This window comes from Cavia porcellus, unplaced genomic scaffold, assembly GCF_034190915.1.
Source record: "Cavia porcellus strain 051 isolate PalLab524CR breed Dunkin Hartley unplaced genomic scaffold, mCavPor4.1 scaffold_15, whole genome shotgun sequence".
Taxonomy (NCBI): domain Eukaryota; kingdom Metazoa; phylum Chordata; class Mammalia; order Rodentia; family Caviidae; genus Cavia; species Cavia porcellus.
In genome coordinates, this window is record NW_026947498.1 from 20,795,691 (window position 1) to 20,811,148 (window position 15,458).

Genomic DNA, 15,458 nt, shown 5'->3' on the forward strand with positions numbered 1-15,458 from the left:
AGTGGAGAAAAGGCAAAGGGATATTTTATCTCAAATATTTCCAAAGCTTCATTTTTAAAAAATCAACTTTATTAACCGTACCTGTTCCAAAGGCCACATACCAAAATATACATATAAAAAGTCTAAAATTTGTTCATGGTAGCTAGTCAAAAATATGTTTTAACTGTCAACATTACCATACATGATTTTTTTAACCAAGAATTTGGCCCACCATAGTTTGACATACATGTGACTTACATGTCTTAGAAAAGTAGAAATGTTCTTACTGCCACTCTAATCTGTGCCTTATGCTTTAAAAAAAAAAAAAATGCTGTAGTCTTTACTAGTTATAAATTAAAATCAAATTGTACAGTACTTCAGATTCTTCAGCAGTCCTTCACTCTTACACCACTGTAATCCCATCAGACTTGTATTTGAACTACAAAAAGAAAAAAAAAAAACAGTGAGTTTGACTATTTTACTTTCCCTATCATTCTCATCTTTACATTTTTTGTCTTGAACTGTTCATTTTTTCAAGAAAGCAGCAACTTGCTAATACCTCATTGAATGACCTTGACTCTTCGAAAAATTCCTGCCATTTTTAAAAAAGTAAAAGTGAAGAACACAGAAAAGGACAAAAAAAAAAAAATCACAAAAGTCACAAAAGTATAGCTCAATGGTGTGAAAGTATGAAGCCAGCTTTTACAGTAGAATTTGTAGTGTTTGCAGTTCATCAGGAAACGAATTTGGAAGAGGGATTTGTTTTTTTAAACCATAAAGACTTCTATTATAACATTGTACTGCCAAACTATTTTTTTTTAAATCATATCTACTTTCATCCCTTTCACCTTTTTTAGTGGTAATTAGCATCACAAGGGAGTTTTAAGATTAAAATACAAGTTAAACTGTCATTGCACTGTTTCCTTATGGATCCTGGAGTTCTATGATGATAAGACTTAGCAAATTCATGTAAAGTTAAAGTTTCAAGCATTTATATCACAGAGTTGGCAAACAGCATTTGTTGTGTTAATCTTCTGTTGCAGACACTGTATAAGCCTTTGGGAAAATCAGAAGCATAATAGCCACTATACAGGGATATGTTATTCTTGACATATACTTAATAACCACAGCCTTATTACAAGGTATGACAAGATCTCTTTCAATAGTGCTAATAATTAAATGACTAGACCTAGAGGTAAATGTTTAATTTGAATTTGACTACTTGACTGCTTTTTAATTTTTACTATTTTTGTTTGTTTTGTTTTGGGTACTGGAAATTGAACTCCGGAACTTGCACTTGTCAGGCAGGTGCTTGCATTGCTGAGCCCGACTGCTTTAACTGACTATCCATCCTTCCCCTTATTCTAAAGTTTAAATAAAAAGTATGTAAAGATTTCATCAGTAGGGCTTTTCCAGTCTGAAATTCAGCAGTTAGGTCTTAAATTTTAGTAAGCATGCAACACAAAGGTTTGCCAAAACCCTTACTAGGAAGCAAGACTCAGTATTTGTCTCAGACAGCTCTAGGACTTCACTAAATAAAGACAAAACATGGCCACTTAATTCCAGCTTGAAAACCTATCAGGCAGTTTGAAAGGGAAGTGGTTTATGACAACAGTGTACATAATGGCTTTGTTTTTGGTTCTTTTTGAGACAAGTTTCCACTATGTAATCCAGGATTGCCCCAAACTAGCAGAGGCTGACTTCAAACTCTGATTATTCTGACAATTCCGTAAGTGCTGGAATTACAGGTGTGCACTACCATGCCTACCTTGAAGATAATTCGTTTTAATTTTCCACTTGCTTTTATATTTGTAGATAGCTCATATTTAAACTTCAAATTAAGATAAAGTATATGCTGACTTCTCAACTATCAGGGTTTTTTTCACGATTGAGAAGAAGGGGAAACAACTTAATAAATGTGTCATACACATTTTATCTTGCAAAATAGTTGCAATTCTATCCATTTGACGGGTAGTTGTAAACAGTAAGTTTTTGTTGTATGTGCCAATAATTTGTTTAATTCTCATAATAACCCTATCAGACAGATTACCATTATTATCCCAGTGGAGATAAGGACTCTTGTAAGTTACAAATGCCCAGGGTCACAGAAAGATACACAGTCAATGCCTTTATGTGTGTAAGTAAGCTAGACTTTTTAAAAAGCCTGTGCTCTATGAGATTAATTTTGTTAACTGTAAAACCCATCAAATCTTGAAACTTTTAAGAAGGTTCAGTATCTGTAGTATTTGAAAAGAACTATAAACATTAAATGAGAAAGGACAGCAAAGTATATTAATCAGAGTTCATTGTTAGCAACTATTCAGGTATTTCTAAAGAGAGAACCAATAACATGTAGCTGTGTTAAGTGCTTGAGTTATAAATCAAATAACAAAAGACCATACAACCCAGTGGAAAAGAATTAGGATAAGGATGCAAACTACCACTTGTTAAAAGGAAAGATCACACAGTATTAGTACTAACGCATAACACTGTCACAGTCTTAACATTCTTAGCTATCAAATACTTAGTGATTTTTAACATGGTACATGTTAATTAATATTCTTTTTTCCAAGTTTTTCCATATACCACTGTAATTTATTTTAGTGGGTGAAGCAGTTAATACAGCTATAGGGAATCAACATTATAGGCAGCTCATGGTATTGACTCATACAGTTTGCCACACAAGCACAAATTATAAAATGCATGTACTTTATTTATTGCAGAAACTATTACCTGCCTCTCAATGTAATTAGGTGCTCTTCCTGGTTTTTTATTCTTTTACACAATTTAATGATAGCCTAAGAACCAAAATGTAAACATACTTAATCCTTACACTAGGACTTTTAGCAGGTGCATCACTGAAATTAGTACGGTTTGATGTTTAAAGCACACAACATAAAATGGTCAAATTTGTTTCTACCTTCAAAAAAAAAATAGCTAACTATAAGGGCCTTTATAAAAAGTTAAATTAAGGGAAAAATTTGCTTCAATTTTATACCAATTGTTAGGATTTAGATAACCATAGTATAGCTGCAGAACTACCATGTTACCTATATACATACATACATAAAACATACAAAGAGTAGGGGTGAAAAGCATTCATACCCATGTTAGATTTTTAAATGTGGAGTTTCTGTACATTAATGTTAGTGTCATGGCCATTAAGTGTATCAATTTCACAATGTGAGTTAAAAGATATATCTTGGTGATCGTAAGATTAGTAATGCCTGTTTAAACGTTACACAATATACACATGTATGTATAATATCACGTGGTGCCCCATAAATATGTACAATTTTTACATCTTTATGTATCAAAAAATTTTAACTAAAAACAATGCTCATTATTGGCAAGGGTATGGGGGAAATAAATTACCCCTTAATAGAGATTTAAAGCTCTGCAACCTTTTTGAAGGGCAATTACACCTTTTTGAAATACATATCCTTTGACCAAGGAACTGTACTTTCACAGTTTTATCTACAAAAGTACTCAAATTAAGGGGTCATTATCTGTGTAAAAGTGCTTGTTGAAATTTTTTTTTAGATTATAAAGAAAAAGATACAACAACATTTGAAGATTTATTCAAGGAAATATGTAGAGAATATGAAGCCATAACCAACATCAATTTGTAATGATAGAAAACAAACTTGAAAATGGGCAAATTAAAATGCTATTTCTGGAATGCTGTGTATATTGTTTAAAGAAACTGGGGCCAGGGGTATAGCTCAGCATCACAGCACCTACCTCGCAAGCACGAGGTCCTGAGTTCAATTCCAGGTACCAAAAAAAAAAAGAAAACCCCACACATAAAGAAATGAATACCTAGTTGGTAGTTGAGAGACAGGAAGGGAGACATAGCTAGGTACTTTTATTTTTTCCATTGTACAGTTTAATCTTTAGACCTTTATATTGAGAATTACTACTTTTGTAACTAGAGGGGTAAAAAAAATTCTTTAAAATTGCTCAGAAAAAAGTAAAAAGCATTTAAATTCAATGGATTTATTCTTAGCAAATACAAATATTATACCTCATTGGTAATAGCCTAACAAAGTACTTTCACAAATAGCAAAAGTAGTTTAAAACTGCTTTACCTGGGGGCATTATTTCAATAATGAAAGATTATACTTCTTTCATCCTGTGTAACACCAGGAAGCCAATAAAAGATTGATCTATGTCTACTGATAAGAAAGGTGTGGTATGACATTTTTGGTTAGGGATAGAAATAGGTATAAAAGGTAAAGATAGTAAGTTTATTTAAAATCAAGTAAGATGATACTTGGAGTATTTTGGCAAGTATCAAGTGTTCAACGTTTTATTTACATAAGATGTATGAAGGCTGAAAATGAATAAAAATGACAATTCACTGACTATCACAATGTTACAGTTTTAATGCATATAAGTATATTAAGCATTTTATCTAGCAAAAATGGGAATTGGGAACTGTGCTTTCAATGTGATAAGCTTGTGTACAATCTAATATGTATTTAGTTACAAATGAGAAAATCCAGTATTCACATTCACATTGCTCCAGAGACTCTCATAGGGCTTTAAAACCAAGCACTTGGATTCCAGGACACAGGCTTTTAGGAGCCAAAGTGTTGCAAATATTCTTCTTAAACTATTAGTAGTGGTTACACTGTTAATAATAGTGTATGAACATTTTTTGTCAACTGCTAGTAGGAAACAATAAAATAGGCAAAATTTTTATATTTTGGTTTAGACTTGGTGTCAATGAAAAGGAATAAATCCAGAATATATATTGACCACAAGAGGGCATCAGATGTTTTCTAATTACAAAGCTAAAGGTTGGGTGAAAATGTCCCTTCTGTATGAAAAGTTTAACTGTTTATAATTTTGTAAAACACTGGTTTTCCTGTGGTTTTACATGTACACGTTGTTATCAGTAATAGAAAAGCTTAAGTATACCGCAGTTCTTATATATAACAAACACTCATCAGTTATTTTCCTGTTTTGTTTTTGAGATAGGGCCTTGCTGGCCTTTAACTCATACAGTCCAGACTGGCCTCGAGCTTTAGTTCTCCTGCCTCAGCTCCCAAGCGCTGAGATCACAGGCATGTACCACCATGCCCAGTTCTATTTTTCTGTTTATGAGTAGTACTACTGTTCATTTAGCAAAAAATAATACAATAGCACAAAAACAAACAGTCAAAATCACCTACTATCCTTCCAGCAGACAACTGTCATTAATATTTTGGGGAACAGAGGAACTTTGTATTACGATATGAAAAATACTTTCTGGTCAAGATTTTAAAATGTGGAATATTTTCTTATTCCATTGATTTTTTTCTAAAACATGATTTTTAATAGTTACATACCTTTAAAATTTTTTTAATGTTAGCTATTAAGCTACAGATCTCTTTTGGAAATGTCCTATTATCAAGAATCTCAGTATATACCACCTGCAGTGACTGTAGTGCAGAAGAATGTACTCCTCACCCCCAGGGTCGTGGGGATTGAGCACTCAGCTAAGTCCCCAGGCATTTTAATTTTTCATATAAAATTAAGTTTTTACTAAATTACCAAGTGTCTGAGCCTATGCAAGATTCAAACTTGTGAATCTCTTGCCTCAGCCTCCCGAGAGTACGGAGATTACAGTCCTGCTGAGGAGTATTTCTTTAAGGTCCAGAAATAAATGGACAACTTAACTGAACGACAGAACTGTCAACTCTTTGAATTTACACACAAAAATACACAAACCATATTCTTTCTAGAGTCAAGTTAAAATAGCCAATGTGAGTCATTAAACTCCACCAAAAATATTGTTTCTGCATTTTATCAATCATTGGGCACTTTTTCCTGAGGAAATAAAAAAATATAGTAATCAAAAATTAAAACAGGACTAGAAATGAAGCACAGTGGTACAGTGTCTGCCAAGCATGCCCAGCACTCTGGGTTCACTCTCCCAATACTGTCACGCACAAAATATAGGTCTTTTGCTTTGTTATGTGGTGTGATCCATGTTATTGTGAATCCTCATTTAAAGTTTACTATTTGCAGTAAAATGAAAAACTAATATACTTTTGAAGTGCCAGGGACCAAACCATGTTACACAAGTGCTCTACGACTGCCCTAGCCATAAAATCGATCTTGATTTTCTTCACCATATTTAGTATGGTGGATGTGTATGATCTACTGTAGTACTGTAATTTTCTGTACTGTAAGTTATGCAGTCATAGCAGTTATTACAATCATGAAAAACCTGGTGCCCAAGGACGCTTACTCGTTAAGCACACACACCCCTGGGCCACTAGAAATGACAGAGTCAGGAGCTCCTAACATCACTGTGCCTGGATAATGGCAACCATTTTGCAGACAGGGCAGGGGAGGGCACGCTTAGGACAGTTAGCTGTCCACTCTGTTCTCTCCGCTGCTGGTGGGGCCATGAGGTGAACATCATGATTCTCAGGGCCTGGTGGCAAGGACGCAGGGTTCTTAGCAAAACACTAGCCCAGGAATCCTGAATTCTGTGCTATGCAGCCACAGGAAATCAAAATCTCTCTAGCTCCTGTGGTTGTGTGTGTGTGTGTGGTACTGGGTATCAAACTCACAACCTTGTACTTGCCAGGCAGGCACTTATGCCACTGAGCTAAATCCCCAGCCCACTAGCTGTTTTATTTATAAAATGCCATTAAATTGTATAACATGGAGCATTATGTACTAATACTTTGTTGCTGTTGATATTCATAATGAATTCCACTTATCTGTATCTGGGTTTGAAACAAACGTACCTCTAAAATTCCATCTTTCATCAAATAAGCACTTTTCCTCCACTGTTCCTTGCTCTTGCTTTATTATTTTGGGAGCAGGACTTTGAACTTTCAGATTTGCACATCCTTAAACTGTAAATGTCTAAATACATTAAGAAGCACACATTAACAATGCTGTGCTACAGTACTCTTCACTCACTGTTACAGACCAAAATAAATGAGGAAAACCCAGGCTACATCTTTAATGAGAACCATCACATATTACCAGGGTAACATTGGCCAGATGCTGTGCTAAGAACTTTTGTCCGATGTATATTCATGAAGTATTCAGGTCATTACTCATTTGCTCAGTGTCTGAGTCAGGATTTGCATCAGTAGCTCCAAATACCAATTTAACCAAGATACTGCTTTCTAACTGAAATCCTTCCATTTATCTTAAATCATGTGGGAGCCTTTTTCCCATCCAAGTTGACTATATAGAAAAAGGAGTAAACATTTCTTATTTATGCGTCTTGAATGCACTCTTTTGGCCCTAAAGGGTACCTTTCTAGCACAGCAGCACTAAAGGGGTGGTTATGAATGGTTCCATGTGAGATGCTGTAACTATGATTGGTCTTATTATCAGATGATTAATCTATTATCAGATGTTTCAACAGAGATAAGACTAGATCTCAGATCTGTTTGGTAGCTTTGAATTGTTCACAGTGAAAGGACTTAAAAAGGAATCCCTTCTGATAACTTCAGATACTGCTGAATTTTTAAATTTTTATTAAATAGGAAGACAGGACTGTACTTGTATTTCTTTACATTTGAGTGTTTAATCACTGAAATGGGTTCATTCACTAATGCCAGCATAAGCAGAGTGAATTTTAAACTGTGTCAGTGGCTGCCCTGGGTGAGATAATGCTGTTTTGAGGTTTCCTTTGGTGTTAAAGTAGATGATGTACAAAAGTAATAACTACATATTGCAGGAAATTCTAAAACCTACTACCCCAAATTTCTCTCTTACAATTTGGTGTTTCTTTCTTGTAACCATCATAAACATTTTACATGTTTTTTAATTTAGCATTTAAAGTTGCTTATGACCTGGACTGAGGAGGCTGATGCAGGAGGACTGCAACAGCAAGCCCAGCCTGGGCCATTTTGTAGAACCATGCCTCAAAGTAGGAAGTGTTAGGGATGGTAGAGCACACAGAGGTCAAACCCCAGTTTTTAAAAAAAAAATCCTTGTGTGTGTGTGTGTTTGTAAAGCTTCAGGTGCTATGTAAATTTTTTCACATAATTGTATCATGGTTTTGCCCATTACAGAAATTTAAATCAAATCAATTCATATATTCACGAAGTCTGGTTAGTGTACCTTTATCTTGTCCTTTCGTAGTAGAGAGTACCTTTTAGTTGACAGGGCAGAGATTACATTTCCACTCATTCAGTTATTTACTCTTATGCTGCTTCTGTGAACACATGAAAATGTCACCATTGTATTAAAAGTCTGGTGAACGTTGGAGGATTTTGATTTTCCAACATTTTGCAAACTGCATTTACTGGTATCTTCTCTATCTCACACTCTCCTCCCTTCCAGAATCGCAAGGTCATTCTACAAAACTAGCAATATTCTTATTGTTGACAGTTCTAGGACTATGTGAGAGAAAACGTCTTATGTAGCAACATTAAAAGAGCAGTTTTTTAAAAAGCACAGTGCCAGTAACATCCAGCTTGAAAGAGTGCATGATGGCTGTGCTAGCACATTACCTAGCTACATCTTAAAGTGTGAGGTAACTCATTTTCTTCATTTGTTTAGTTTGTACTGACTCTATACTTCAAGTAAAAATCCTAGCAACTTGAATGAACCAAGTAAGTTAATGAGAAACACACTGCGATGCGGATGCATGTGGCAGTGGCTTAAGGTGAACACAACCAGAGCTGCTGCGATTATCCTGAACCAAAAATTACTGAGTGTCTGTGCGGAACATTTAGTGTTATGATGCCTGCACCTTTGAGAAGATGCTTACAGGAAACCAATTGGCTCCCTATAAAAGTGTAGTATCAGGAAGGGAGAATTAGGACTACATTGTTAGTAAAAGACAAAACCATAAACAGCCGATTATAAATGATAACCTGAAGGGAAAATGTGCAGTTCATGTCATACAGAATTCATTAGTACAGGGGCATCTTGGTTCACAAACTGCTTTCCGCGATTCTGGTCACAAACAAAACTGGATCAGAACCAAATCAAATTTCCCCAAAAGTCAACAATAAACATAACTACTACATTTGATTCAGTTCTCATTCAGTTCGGTTTGCAACCAGAATCATGAATTACGTTTGTGAACTGAAGTACCATTATAGCTAAGAGTTTCTCCAAGTTAGCAAAATATGAGAAAATGGGCAAATGACAGCAACACAGTTCTCAAAAATAAAATGGTTTTCAAATAAAGGACAAGATGTCCAGGTGAACATGCAGAAAGGTCAAAATTCAAAGCTCCTGAGACAAGGAAAGAAAGATCAGAAAGCTGGAGGAGGGTAGGTAAGGATTTGCACTTTCACCCATTGAGAGTACATACTTATGAGAATGTTTTGATGTCAAAATACTTTTTATGTTGCATGCAGTGGCACATAGCTATAATCCAGTTACTCGGGAGGTCAAAGCAGGAGGATCTTACAGTCTCAAGGCCAGCCTGAACAACATAACGGGACCTTGTTTCTAAATAAAAATTAAGCTGGGGATACAGCTCAGTGCAGTCAGTGGCAGAGCACTTGCCTAGCATGAGACCTTGGATTCACTCCCCAGGACCATCTCCAACACACAAAATCTCACTACCTCATCTTTTAGGTATTCATCTTCATACATACATACATATACACAAAGCAGGGGAGAGATGCAAAATGAAATACATAGACTGATTACAACTATTCAAGCTAAAAGACTGGGATATTGACTAGTTTTATAGGTAAAAATATATATGCAAGTTTGTATAAAATTTTCTTTTAAAAGACACACATACACATGCATTTACAGAACAGAGTAAGAATAGCCATGAAGGGTCAGATACAAAAGTATAAAGCCTAGGCCAAGTCTGGACTTCAATCTTTAAATCGGAAGATGTCTAGAAAACTTTCGAGCAAGAGAACGAACATAAGTTTTTTAAGGAAATTCACCTGAAAGTTACGGAACACATGGAACTTAAGACAAATGGGTATTTGTTTTCATAATCTGGTAAATTATACTGTTTTCCTACAGTGGTCCATTGCTTTATGTCTTCATGAGGTTATATGCTTCGAAGTCCTCTAGAAGCAATAAAAAATGAATAGGAAAGGTTCTTTATAAAAACAAGAGTTAAAACAGCAAATCATACCTTCATATACACTTACTGAGCAATTAATCTTTGCCAGCAAAAAGTACCACTCCCTCAATAAACCAATACTAGCTAATTCACAACCCAAACTTCTACTAAAGCTATTTAGGGTCTCCTTCCTGTGTTGTGAGCCTTACCTTTCCTGTGTTTTTTTTTTTTTTTTTTTGGTCTTTTAAATTTTTATCGCTACCGGGGATCTAACTCACGACTGGCTGTTTGCAAGGCAGGTGCTTATGCCGCTGAGCTAAATCCCCATCCACTCTTTCCCAACATTTCCTAAATTTTACCTCCTTCAGTCTTACCTCCAAGTTATCACTCCTATCTCTCCCAGAGGATGACTCATTTCTGTTATAGTGAAAAGTAATACTAATAATACCCTATCCACATAACCACAAATGTTTTTAATCTGTACCAAACTCACTTCCTGGAAAATGTTCACTTTCTCCTCCTCCTGTTCTTTCCACTTAAATTCATCATTCCATGTTGGCCTTTTTTCTTCCAGGTCTCCTTTCTACAGAATTATTAATTATGCTTATATCTTTTCTATTTAAGCAAATGAGTCTTTGACTTTGCAAAGGATTATTGTGAGTTTGAGATCACCCTGGGCTATGCAGTGAGTTCAAGGCCAGCCTAAACTGTCTGAAAAAGATCCTCCCACCACAAAAAAATTTAGTATATGCAGTGAGTTAAATACATCTTAGCATATAGAAATGAATTTTTTAAAAGTTTCTATTATGGGTCTGTTCCTTTTTTGTTTCTTCTCTATTTTTCTTAATACTGAGGATTTAATCCAGGGCATCACACTAAACTACATCCCTGGCCTTTTACTGAGTTCTGAGTTTGGGTCTCACCAAGTCACTAAGTTGAGCAGGCTGGGCTCAAACTTGGAATCCTTCTGCCTCAGTCTCTTGGACTGCTGGGATTACAAGGCTGGCCTGTTTAGCATTTCTTTATAACACATGGAAGGATATCACATGATAGTAGTATTGGTATATGTTCTAAACTTTACACAGAACTGAAATTTAAACTAGGTTAGTGCTGTTAGTGATTAACCAGTACACAAGGTCATTTCTTTTTTTTTTGTTTTGTTTTGTTTTGGTCTTTTTTCCTTTTTATCGGTGCCGGGGATCGAACTCACGACTGCCTGCTTACAAGGCAGGTGCTTATGCTGCTGAGCTAAATCCCCAGCCCCAAGTCATTTCTTTTCTAATGCTAAGTATCTAACACAAAAGCTCTACTTCTAAGCTATTCAAAAACCACAAAAGTATGGTAACCATCAATCTTCAGACATGCTACAAAAGATGTATTGCTGTAATGAAACTAGTGTCTTGTGAAAACTGGAATATAAGATGAGAAATACTACTATTATAATGCAATAGTAATCATGATGCTGGCAACCAACTATTGTACACTGATCAGGTGCTTGATTTGTATTAATTTATCATTCCCATAAATTCTCCAAGGTGTATCCTACCTGTTGAGGATAGAAGTTGAGTATCTTTAGAGAAGAATAAAGTATAGAGAAATTGTTGGTCCAAGGTTACCCCGCTGACAGCATTGGAGCCAAGGGTGGAACCCAGGCGGGCTGTCTCCCAGTCTCCTCCTACAGTGTCATGAAGGACTGTTCGCACTATTCAGAAGGATGCCCTCACCCACCACCCAGAACTGGGTAGCAGCCTCCCGCCTTTATGTCAAACAAAACTGTCCAGTCAGGGAACCCTGTATTTCTTTCTCCTCTCTTTATGCCACCATTCCCCAAACGCTGTTTAACTCTAAATTTGATTAGTATAAACTTCAAAATGTCAATAAACCTTCCCATCAGGAGCAGCAGCAGATACAATCAATTTACATAAGGTGGTCAGGAATACTAGACTCCTACAAAATTAACCCTAACACATGCGCGCGCACGCGCCTGTACACACACACGTTTGGTCACAAATCAGTATAATCTCTAACATTTACATGATCACTAATCACACATTTAATCTCTAGCCTAGCCCTTTTTCATGCTCCAGATGTACCTATTGAGCATCTTCACTTTGATATTTTAACAAATTCCTCAAACTCAACATGTCCAAACTGAATTCTTTAGTTTATCTCCCAAATATTATCAGAAATGGGTTTAACTTTTGCCTTCCTTTCTCTATGCTTTCTCTGTCAAGGTGATTTCATCCATTCCTGCTAAAATCCATTTACTGCTTATAACTGGCACATTTTAATCCCCACTCCATACTTTCCTACTTTGATCTAAATTTGTAATCACCCGCCACACTCTACCCAGCATTGAACAGACATTTTATATGCTGGCAGGATAATAAAAAAGACCTACTTTCAAATTTACTAACCCATCATTCCCACCTCAATTTTCCTGTTACTCCAACCAAAAACCTAACAGCCTCTCACCCCTCACAACCAGTCTATTTACTTTTTAGAAAATTCAGAGTAATCTCACAAACACACAAATGCAAGTACCAGTCTCTGGACAGGACATTCCTAGGATGACAAACAGGAAAGGGATCATACGTAGTCAATATCAGGCTTTTCTTGGTGGTGGGTGGAATGGGGAGCAGCTACAACACATCCACAAGCGCTTTCTGCCATTGACACACAAACATGATCCTCCTGCATAGTCTGAACAGTGATCATTCCCTGCTTTAAAGTTTGTAAATTCAGTTTCTATGTATTTTTATCATCCACTCATGATTTTCTAATTCAAGCATTTAAATTCCTTTCTCTTTTCAGCTGTTTAATGCTGAGACCCAAATAAGCCTTTTAAAAATTTTTTATATATTTTTCTATAAGCCATTTTAAAATTTCTGTCAGGAATAAAAAAGTATAAATACACTTACATGTAGGTTGGTAATAAGTAAAAGAAAGTAATGATACACTTTACTATATACTCTTATACCTTTTGAATTTTTGTGCTCCATGAAAGAGTCTGTTTAAAACTCTAAAATTTGAAGCCTGGTACGGTGGCACAATAAGCCTGTAATCCCAGAACTTGGGAGGCTGGGGCAGGAGGGTCACTGTAGAGGAATAGCCTGGGATACAAAGTAAGTTCAAGCCCAGCCTAAACTGTGTATGAAATCCTGTTTCAAAAAAAAACAAAAAAAGCTGGGGTTTAGCTCTGTGCTATAAGCGCCTGCCTGGCAAAATTTAAAAAGAAATTACACCTTCTTTTTGAAAGGGGAGTAGGGAAAAAAGAAACAGAAGCAAGCCCAGGAATTTAACTCAGCAGTGTTAAGTGCCAGCATGGCAAACATGAGGTCATGAGTTCGATCCTCAGTACAAAAAAAAAAAAAAGAAATAAGTGAAGTTACCTTACCTTTCACACTACACTTCTGCATTATTACTTTTTTTTTTTCCTTTTTCCTTTTTATCGGTACCAGGGATCTAACTCACGACTGCCTGCTTGCAAGGCATTATTACTTTTGAAATATTAAGAAACTACAGAAAACTTAGCTGGTCTGTGAAAAAGTTAAAATATAGAACTTCTTTAAAGCTCTGCTTTCCTAAAACAAAAAACAAAACAAAACACTGTTATCTCACCAGCAAGATTCATTAAAGCAATGACTTGATAACAGTTAGTGAACTACTTATTACTTGGCAAGAAGACCGTGAGGTTTACAAGTGTTACCGTGGTCACCTATATTTGAAATAGAGTATATTCCTGGAGCAGGGAGTACACAATGGAAGATCACAATGTACTTTTTGTTGTTAACATTATTATATCAGGGAAAATAAAACCTCTGGGCACGTGTTCCTATTAAGTTCCACTATGTTATTAGTATCTGTTCATAATTTGTAATCACTATTACTGCTGAACAGCTGAATCATTGCCACCAATCCAAATTATTGTAAAGTCTTAATCCCTAGTACATAAAACAGAGATTTGCAAATAGATTTGTTACAAATAAAGTTAAGGAGGGCATCGTGTGGTCCCTAAGAATTCAATATCCTTATAAAAGTGGGAAATTTGGAGTGGGATGTAGTTCAGTGACACAGTACTTGCCTAGCATGTATGAAGCCCTAGGTTCAATTCCCAGCACTAGACAGATGTATTTGGACAGAGATGGACTTTCACAGAGAATGTGAACAGAGCAAGGTAAAAACAGCCACGCACAAGCAAGGATAAAGGCCTGGAATAGGCTCCTCAGATTTTAGAGATATCAACACTGCCCATACCTTGATTTTGGACTTCTAGCCAGAATTATGAAATATTAAGTTTCTGTCATTTAAGCCAGAGGTTGTGGCAATTTATTATGGTAACTCTAGGAAATTAATAAAATCACACATAGAAACTACTTTAAATGATTAACCACTTTAAAAGATTGACAACAGACATTACTCTTTATAGTTTCTCTGAAAACTTAAAATCTTGTAAGAAAGTGTTTTCAGTGTCAAAACAGGTATTCTTAAATTTTGGTAGCAACAAATATTACAAAAATCAGGCAACCATTTTCAAGGATATACACAGACATACTAGTCCAATGTTTGCAAGTTTCTGAAACCTCAAATATATAATATATGCTTATATAAATATATTAATATATATTTTCATTAGTGACTTACCATGAATATCAGTCATCTGAAAATGGTTTCATGTTAAATATGTATTAAATACATTAATATATAATATTTATGTTTATATATTTTTTGTGACTTACCATGAAAAATCAATCATCTGAAAAGAGTTTAATTAGATTTTCAAAGTTGATTATTCGTTTTTCTTAGACCTACTCAGGTGAATATCTAAGGAGGGTTTTAGAAATTTGTGTTTTAAGATTCTGCAGATTTTTATAGTAATTTTCTTTTAATGACAGCTGAGTCAGGTCACCTCATGCTTTTTCAAACAAGTTAATTTTTTAATCTAAGTGTAACCTTTCTCCTCTCTACACATACTCAAACTTTTCATGTGGCTTTTAAAGGAGACCTAACCAACCATCTTGCTAACCCTAAGTTACACAATACTTTCCCTGTTCCTAGTTTCCTTACATCTCCATTAAGCATTTACCGAGCAAATCAGCAAGTCATGCAGTTAGGCACTGGTGACTGAGGTACGTAAACTATCTTTAGACATTAAGGATATGGACAATTGGAACACCAAAGGCTTTGCGTCACACAAGATCCATGCTGGCAATGGGGAGCTGAGTAAGTAGCCTTGATTTGGTTACGTGTGTGAAAAGCAGGGTTGGGAATCATGAAGAAAGATTCAAGGAAGTCAGTGTTTGAATTCAACATTTGGGGGGCAAATATGCACTGGGTAGTTAAACAAGGATGGGCCACTCCTTAGCCAGAGGAAGACACACATTCACAGAGGCATGCAATTAGGCCCTAGCTACCAAGTATGACTGACACATAAAGGCATTATTATATAGAGGTGTGGAGAAGATAAACT

The 15,458-nt window shown here is 35.6% G+C and overlaps 1 protein-coding gene across 1 annotated transcript in view; it reads right to left on the minus strand.

Annotated features, from left to right (window-relative positions):
• Positions 1-47: 47 nt before the first annotated feature.
• Cxadr (CXADR Ig-like cell adhesion molecule) overlaps positions 48-15,458 on the minus strand; it is a 58,718-nt gene continuing 43,307 nt past the window's right edge. The window contains exon 8 of the mRNA XM_063224720.1: positions 48-418. Within this exon, the coding sequence (XP_063080790.1) occupies positions 383-418 (36 nt within the window). The 3' untranslated portion in view covers positions 48-382. The remainder of the gene's footprint in view (positions 419-15,458) is intronic.